The sequence below is a fragment of the Nesoenas mayeri genome (genome assembly GCF_963082525.1).
Source record: "Nesoenas mayeri genome assembly, chromosome: 1".
NCBI lineage: Eukaryota > Metazoa > Chordata > Aves > Columbiformes > Columbidae > Nesoenas > Nesoenas mayeri.
Genome location: NC_137541.1, coordinates 66,594,278 through 66,603,165, shown reverse-complemented (window position 1 = coordinate 66,603,165; position 8,888 = coordinate 66,594,278). Strand labels below are relative to the sequence as shown.

At 41.9% G+C, this 8,888-nt stretch overlaps 1 protein-coding gene across 1 annotated transcript; it reads left to right on the top strand.

Annotated features, from left to right (window-relative positions):
• Positions 1-1,306: 1,306 nt before the first annotated feature.
• On the top strand, positions 1,307-7,010 carry SINHCAF (SIN3-HDAC complex associated factor; the record flags this gene model as incomplete). The annotated part of the gene is made up of 5 exons (XM_080345071.1): positions 1,307-1,434; positions 3,210-3,309; positions 4,296-4,422; positions 5,816-5,966; positions 6,848-7,010. The coding sequence occupies 5 exons, from the start codon at positions 1,307-1,309 to the stop codon at positions 7,008-7,010; spliced, it is 669 nt and encodes a 222-aa protein (XP_080201197.1).
• Positions 7,011-8,888: the final 1,878 nt, after the last annotated feature.

Below are 8,888 nucleotides of genomic sequence, written 5' to 3'. Positions count from 1 at the left end.
ATCTTGGAACAGTCCCTACCTGTGTGTATAAGACAGATGCTGTGTGACCTGTGAGGACTTGCTATGTGTCCAGGCCCAGCGCCAGGAAAGCACCAGCTTTGCTCAGTTGTTGGTTTGGTTTTTTGAAGTTCTGTGGGAGCTCTATTTGCTCTGACAGCTTATCATGCGGTGTCAGACTCTGTTTAACAGGAGCCTGGGCTGGGGTGTAACTGGGGCCTGGGAGAACTGATTTGGTGGTGTGGACATTGTGTGTTGAAGGAGTCTTTGTTGTGGTGACTGCAGTAAATCCACTTGTAACTGACTTTAAAAGTTTCTGCCTGGAAGAGTCCTCCACTGTGTGTTACCTGCTCTGATAGCAAAGCCCAGCCTAGGTGTACTGAAAAGGATACACAGACCCACATGAGCAGCGTGGCTTTTGGCTTTCTGAGCTGATGGTTGAGAAACAGTTTCCCAATAAATGCAGCACCTTTTGCTCCGGCGTCATTGGCAATGGCTGGAATACGCGGTGAGCGCCCCAGGATCCTGCTCCCAATCCCTTTCCTCTCTGGGTTTTCTTCCCATGGCAAGAGCAGGGTGGGGAAGGCGGGAGGGCAAGAACTGAGCCTGTGCTGACACGGCACTGGGATGTGGCTGGGATGCTCACCCAGACCTGAGAGTCAAGCAGTGCTTCTGGGTCCCGCGGTATAGAGGTGGCCACAAGGAAGGCTGGGTGGGACCCCGCCCTCCTGTTTTTAGAGCGGCTTTTCAGGTATGTCTGCCCTACAGCCTAGGGGTATGACTGCAGCTCATTTAAAATTACTCCTCCTCACTTTTCACAAAATTTGGCAGGGATGTTTCCAGCAAACACGGGTGGTGATGATGAGGTAGCTCCAGTGACCCAGGGTTCAGCTGCCAGCTGCTTACCCAGGGGCTTGGGCAGGGTCCTCCAGTCTGCCCCACCACATACATGGGGCTTTCATTAACCGAGTCTGCTGCACTCACACCTCTGGATTGTGGTGTTGTAGATGTGCCCTTAGAGTAGAATTGTGAAGTAAATGAGCTTGTCATGAGTCCTGCTGGGTATTGCTTAATATTCCAGCTGTTGTTAATTGTTTGTTAATTATTTTTATAAGTGTATTCCATGTGTATCTGCTCTTCAGGGGCAATGCAGAATAGAGCTATTGCCTAATCTAGCAGTTTCCCATCCTGAATTATAATTTACTTTTGATTTGCCCAGTGAATTGCCCAGGTTTTTCTTTCAGTATCTACCAGTGATAAGTAACACCAGTTCCTGTTTGTTTTCACAGGCCACAGCTGGGAGGAAAAGATGTTTGGCTTTCACAAACCGAAGATGTATCGGAGTATAGAGGGCTGCTGTATTTGCAGAGCTAAGTCTTCCAGTTCTCGTTTCACTGACAGCAAACGTTATGAAAAGGATTTCCAGAATTGTTTTGGGTAAGATTCTTCCTTTAATCAACATCGTGGTCAGTCATGGTGTTAACCCCCAAGCCACGAACCTGATGCGCTCTTGCTCTGAGAGGCTCTGAAGATTCAAGAATGTTAATGAAAATTTGATGGATGAATATTTAGCAGTTCCAGCAGGTTTTATGCACAGTACCTTCATTCAAGTGTTGGTGCCTTTGTTCAAATACAGTGTATCAAGACATTATTAAAACTTCTCATTGGAAACCCATTCTGATGAAAAGTGAGCATCAAGTGTTTGGCTTTCCAATTGGGCAATGTTGCACATAATGTTACTTGAAAACATTGGTAGGCAAAACTATAAATACCCGTGATTTCTTGCACCTACCTGTTGTGACCTATTAACTTTTAAAAATACTTTCTAAGAACTTCGAAATTCTGTATAGACCTGTGTCCCTGATAGCTTCTATTTTTTTTTTACTGTATTTATTTTGATTTTTTTTTATGAGGCAGTAAGATTTTCTCCTGCTTATTCTGTGGTTTTCCATGAAATTATTTCCTGTGGAAAACATCTGTGTTGTCAATAAATGTTTTCTGCTTTTTTTTTTTTTAATTCCAGTCTTGTTGGATTACCTCTCATTAAAATCTTGGGCCCAGTTGGAACTTTCATGCATCATATTAAAAGCTATATGTACATATTAGTGTTGCTACTCTTCTCTGAAGTTGCTAACTTCATATGTGTAAATCTTTGCAATCTGTAGAAATATTTCCCTCTCCCTTTTTCTAGAAACACTCTTTTCATGCACAACTTTATAGTGCTTTGTGTTTACCATGGATTTTTGTACATAAATCTGGTGCTGACAATTTCCTTGTCGTATTTCTTGGCGACTGTCCTTGCCAGTGGAAAGACTGTATGAAAACACATTGCCTTTTTTTGTGAACTACGGTAAAGAAGCTTGTAGTATACCAGGGCCTTTGGTCTTGTGCTATCTGAAATATGTTTGCCAAGGTAAAAATGCAGTCTTTAACACTGAGCAAATAATGGCTTATCTGAGCCTGCCCCATTCATCTATAAATGCTTCAGAGTCTTCCCATTTAAATAGCTGAAAAATTCTACAGTTCTATTTGTTCTACAGCTCTATCCCCCTTATATTTCTTTTAGTGTGGATTAGCAGTAGGGTTGATTTATGAAGAAAACATGTTAAAGGGAGCGAGTATTGCTGTCATTCCAGTGACTGCTGCTTCTGAAACCTTATCCTACTCTTATGCAGGAGCATGTTGGCTGGTATTTGTTACTCATCCTTGAAGCTCTGTGAGAAAGTTAAGAGCTGAATAAGCTTTTGTCAAATCTCTGAGGTCTGTTCCCAAACGCACATTCAAGGTGTATGATTACTCCTCCTCCCTCCCTCTTCATTCAAACCAGCCAACCACTGGAACTGTGCGTTGGTTTTGGTATTTTGGTTTTTTGTGGTGTGACTTTTGTTTTCTTTTGCTTTTGTTTTTTTTTTTGGGGGAGGAATGTTTGTTTAAGGAAAAAAACCAACCAACTGAAGGTGATGAGACTGTTTTCAGTACCGCTCTGGAGGCAGATCACACCACCTTGTACTTCTATATGGAAGAAAGCTTTCCGAAAGTCAGGCCTGGTCTTTAAATGGCGATGTTTGAGCACCCCAGATTAATTGTAATGCCGGAAAAACAGAACTTGAGAACCCTTCTTTTCCAACAATTTTTATGCTTCTTGCTGCTGTCAAAGTGGGGGGTGCTTTTATTAACTGTTGTAAAGTGATTTTTGCTTTTGTTTTCACCAGGCTCCATGAGGCCCGCTCAGGAGATATTTGCAATGCATGTGTCCTTTTGGTGAAAAGATGGAAAAAATTGCCAGCAGGATCAAAAAAAAACTGGAATCACGTTAGTCAACTATTTATTTCTTTTCCACCCCAAAACAAACTCATCCCTGTCTTTAGTCCATCCTGCTAGAGAGGAGCATGCTGGCAAGGGTTTGGGATTTACTGTTTCCATCACACTCTCCCTTCCCATCCTCAGCATCTCTAAATCCTTCCTGAAGTATTTCCGGTTACATGGCTTTTATCTGTCACTTGCACCTTTGGCTTAGGTGCAGATGGTGATTGTGCAAGCCCAGGATGGAGTCACAGACTAATATATCTTGTAATTCCTTGTTTTCACAAACTCATAACTTTGTCCAAAAGTCTCCTATGATATTCAAAACATGTCAAATTTGGCCTCTGTCCAAAATTGGTTGCTCTTTTTTGGTTTTGGTTTGTTTTTTTTAATAGTTTGAACAAGCAAGGTGACTTGCTCAGGCAACACATAAATCAATGTCGTTTAGTCAGATAATTACAATGACTAATATCTTGCAGCTATTCCCCCTCATATATTCTGTTTTGATACATCTAATTCAGTTTAGGCCTAAGGCTGGGAAGATGAGCAGGATTCTTTGTGTATTTTATAACCTTTATTCTGGAAGCCTTGATGGTAATGAGAGCCAGAACTATGGTTGTTACTACCACTAGCTTTATTCAGAAGTTAAATTGATGATTTTTTTTAAATGCCAGGGCAGATGCTTGGCAGACACTCTAAACTGAACCTGTATTGGCTTAAACAACTGGTTTACATTAAACCGAATTTGTCAAAAATATGAAGAAGGCAAAAGTTGAATTGAATATGCTTTTTAAATCAGTTTGCTGCCTTTTCCTACAGATTCGGCCTCTTGCAAACCTGATTTAAATGAACCATATGAGTGTTGGTGCACAGAACTGCCTTGGTTTAACTAAATTGGCTTTGAACACCTTCAGCTAAGTCAGTACAGGTACCTTGGCTAGAGCAATACCTCAGCATGATGCAGAAGGATTATGCATGCATTTTCTGTGTTGTAGGTGGTAGATGCCAGGGCTGGACCCAGTCTTAAAACAACATTGAAACCAAAGAAAATGAAAACTCTGTCTGGAAGCAGAATAAAGAGCAATCAAATCAGCAAACTGCAAAAGGAATTCAAGCGGCACAGTAAGTAGATCCAAAGAGAATTCTGGCAATAAACTTTGGCCTCCCCTAATATAGCTTCCTGTTAACTGGCCAAGCTGAATCACCATCTAGATTCAACTATGTGCTCACACATTTGGGCACTCCCTGTTTTCACAACCTCTCATCCTCCTCCTAGGGCTTGGGGAGGGGGTGGGATGAAGAGGAGGAGCTTGTGTGCAGGGTGGGCTGTGAGAGAGGGGTGGGGAAATGGCAAGGGGGGAGTGGGAAGCCTGGCTTAAAAATGTAGGTAGCTGTAGCTTATGCCCCACACTTGAACAATGTGTTTCTGGAAGGAACTTCTTGGACAAGACCCTAATTGAAACTGAAGTTGGAAGAGGTTTCCTCCTGCCCTCAGTATGCCTGTTTTCAGCACAATTCTGTTGATACCACTGTCAGTCTTTTTATTCCGTATGTGTTTTCAACCCAGGCTTTCTATTTAGCCTAGATTTCCCCCCCTTTAAACTCCTACCGCATTTCCTCTGTACAGTTTCCTTACACCTTCCTCTGCTGGTCTTGATTTCTCGATTTCTTTCCAGTAGCACTCCTCAAATAGATCTGGATTCATAGCTTTCCAACAAAGCCATCTGCCAGTTATGCTCTAAATATATGTCAGTACTCTAGGTTTTTCCTCTAAAGTAAACCAGCTTTTTAACTGTTCCTTGACTTGGTCTTCTCTCTCTTTCAATTATCCTACCTGACCTGAAGGAAAAGCTCTCCAAAGAATCAGTAAAGGCCCTGACCCAAAGAGATCGTGTCTCCTCATTCAACGTGCTGTAGTTAACCTAATAGTGCTAGTGCAGGTGCCAGAAACTGTAACTAAAAGGTAGGCTAGTACACCCTCTGTTAAGGTTTGTGTCTGCACTGGAGTCCATAGTTCATAGTCTCGATCCAGCAAGAGCTCAATACTGCCTAAGCCATTGCACTGATGAGAAGAGCTTTGCAAGACTTCAACTGAATGGATAAGAAAGGAGATTTACAGTGAGAGAGAACATGCTACGTGTGAAGCACAGACCCCCATCATCTTCAAGGATCTTCCAGTGATTCCAGAACAGGACTAGGATGTTGGCTGAAGCATGGCCTGTACAGGCCGTGTTTGAGAGCCAGGAACTGTGATGATCCTGAACTTCTTTCCAGTCCCTTGTGTACAAGCACCCCCTCCAGTTCTGAGGTCTCTCTCTCAAATGCTGACAAATAGTCTCTCTGTTGGAACTGGCAGAGGCAAGTGAAAAATGGGTTGCTGATACTGGTTTTTTCTTCTTAATTAAAAGTATTCTGTATCTCTGTTCCCAATCTGCATGTGACCGTTTACAAGTCAGGAAGAGGACAAGTCATCGGATGCATGTCCTGATTGTTGCATTCCTTCTTTCTCCCGCAGATTCCGATGCCCACAGCACCACTTCCAGTGCCTCCCCAGCTCAGTCGCCCTGCTACAGTAACCAGTCTGACGATGGCTCAGACACAGAGATGAGCGCTGGGTCCAGCAGAACACCAGTTTTTTCCTTTTTAGATCTCACATACTGGAAAAGGTAAATAGCAGCAGAATATTCGCTCACTGCAGACAGCAATTTACATACACGGTGCTGCATTCTGCTTCTTCATGAATTTTTCTGCTGCTGAACTTTAATTTGTTTTAAGGATATAATTTAAGTCGCAGAGTATTATACAGTATCTGCCTTCGGAAAGAAATGCCATGTGTTTAAGACATTTTCCCCTGTCTCCTTTCAGTTCCCTAAAAACTAATACAGTTGCTAGTTGCTGGAAAATATTTTTGTGTTTTAGGGAGTTACAGATAATATTCCTGACTGTTGTTATCTTGTCTGAAAACTGCGCTCTGTAGACGTGATGCGTTACCAAGTACAATAGTGTTCTCAGCTTGCCAGCAAAACAGCATTTGATTTGGTTGACCTGTGATGGTAGTAATTAAAATAAAAAGTCTGGAGTGGGAGGAAACCTACAAGATTTTCTGGGAGCTGATGAGCTTGTTATCTTTTATTGCTTGTTGTGACACAGTAATCCCTTGTTTAGCTAATTGCTCTCTTGAGATTGTTCTGACTTTGTTGCATCCTCTCAAATAGTGTTTGCAAGTGCACTGTATTCAAGGTTAGTTCAGCCCAGATAGTTGTCTGAAACTTCTGGGAAGCAAAATGGGAGACTCAGTTTGTGCAGACATAGGTTTGGTAGTGGGTTGTGTTTTGTTGTGTTGCGTTTTTTGTTTTGGTTTGGTTTTTTTTCCCAAAGCAATGTGCATTTACACACAGACTTTCTGGGCAGCCTGTCCTCCCAGCCTCTGAGCTGGAGGCTCAGAAAAGTAGTGCCTTGGGTCAAACAAATTTTTTTTGTATATCTGTAAATTCTATATATTCTAAGCTCATAAACCATCTGTCTCTCTCCCTGCCCCTTCTTCCAGGCAAAAGGTCTGCTGTGGCATTATTTACAAAGGGCGTTTTGGGGAAGTCCTCATAGACACTCATCTCTTCAAACCTTGCTGTAGCAATAAAAAGTCTGCCACTGAAAAACCAGAACAAGAAGGACCACAATCTCCAGCAATCTCCACCCAGGAGGAGTGGTGACTTCCTCGAATAGCTGCAAAAGGTTATACAGATCCTCTTATTCTCTGGAAAAATACTAGAAAAGTGACTGTTCACTTTGGACACCTGCTATGCTGCCAAAAGACTATTCCCTAGAACTGTTTTGGGTTTTACTGCTACAATTCTACAAACTCTGAAGCCAGTTTGTATCGTTCAGAAAGACTGTATATAATATTTAAGATGCTATGGAACACTTAGCAAAGCTGAATGCTGCTGCAAGGTTGTCTGATCTTCCCTCCCTCTTCCCTCCCCCCCCGACTCTGTTCGCTTCACAAATGAATATGAGGATGGGGTTTTGTATATTAAAGTATATGTAGTTCATGTTTCTGTATTGAAAGAAGCAGTGGTTGTAAGGCATTTTTTTAAGTTGGTTAGTAACCTCCCCTAAATCCCCAAGAAAATATTTCATTCTTAGACATGTATGAGTCAATAAGATGAACTAATGCATAGAAACGTTATAAGTCACCTCTCTAGTTATATAAATATATATTTTTTGAAGGTGTGGAGATCTCACCCTATACTACTGACGTAAAAAAGACAAATATTTCATCCCTCCTATGTGACACCGACCAATAAACTGCAGATGTCTCTACTACAAGTGGTAGTTACCAGAGAAGTCCCCCAACATGAAGTGCTCTTCAGAAAGGTGGGAGAGCTCTCCTTCTTAGCTAAGGAGGAAGATTTACCTAAGAATTAACCATAGCAAAATGGGAGGCTACTTTAATTTTAACCCAGCAGCAGATACCCTGTGTTTCACGTAGTAACTGACTGGTGATCAGAGATGGACCAACAAAACAGCTTGTTGCCCAAGTTAGGTGTAGATGATGGCCAAAACTGAGTAACTACTGTGTGTTAGCCCACTGCAGTTGAAATGTGACCACAGACCCGACTTCATGCTGGACCTGACATAAAGCAAGCTCCTCACTCAGTAAATCAGACTCTACTCCAGAGACATAATTTGGTTGCAGCCTGGGGCCTGGATTCACGATTGCTTTTTTGGAACCCTTGCCCTGCAGTGCTTCTCTGTGTTTTGTTTTATTTTTGTTTGTTTGAACAACCACCAGATCAGTACTTCTGTGAATACCGAATATGAAAAAATTCTGTTAAGAATGGTGCTGTACTGAGTCAAGGCAGCTCTGTTTGCATACACGATCAATAGATGGTATTTCTTACATGGATTTCCAAAAAAAAATCGTGTGCAAACCATTGTGATACTCCTTCAAAACTCCGCTTTGCCTGTAGGGTGGAAGCAGCTTCCTGGAAGAATGTGCTGCAGTTTTAGCTCCCAGTTTCTTCATATTCCTTTTATGAAGGTTTAATTTCTGTAATTTGGGAGTTCTGCTTTTTTGTTGTTGTTGTTTGTTTCTGATTGGGGGGTGAGTATAATTTTTTCTTACTCTTTTGGGGTATTCCGCAATGGATTGCTACAAGCTTTCCTTTTTGTGAGTCTTTGGCATAATACTGGGGTGGGTAGGGTTTAGGACTGGACTTCCATGTAATCTCACTTCCTGAGATGGGAATGCTTAGCAAATGAAAATATAGGTAGGGAGAGATAAGCGAGTTTTAAGAGGAGCCTCTACCCTCAAAGGTTCTATTTCTTTTCTTTCTTCCTTTTTTTAACTTTTTTTTTGTCCTCTCCTGTTGGTTAATCCAACCTCTGGAGAGAAAGAACATCAGGGGAAACAGGGCTTTGACTTATCACAGCCTTGCAGCTTAGAGCTTTCATTGGTCTTATTTTGCTGTTCCAAAACACTCTGAGATTCTGAAGGGAGGACAAAGCTGCCTACCTTGCTTTCATCTGCAACCAAATAGAAAAGACTTAGGTTGGAAAATACCTTTAAGATCATGGAGTCCAACCAC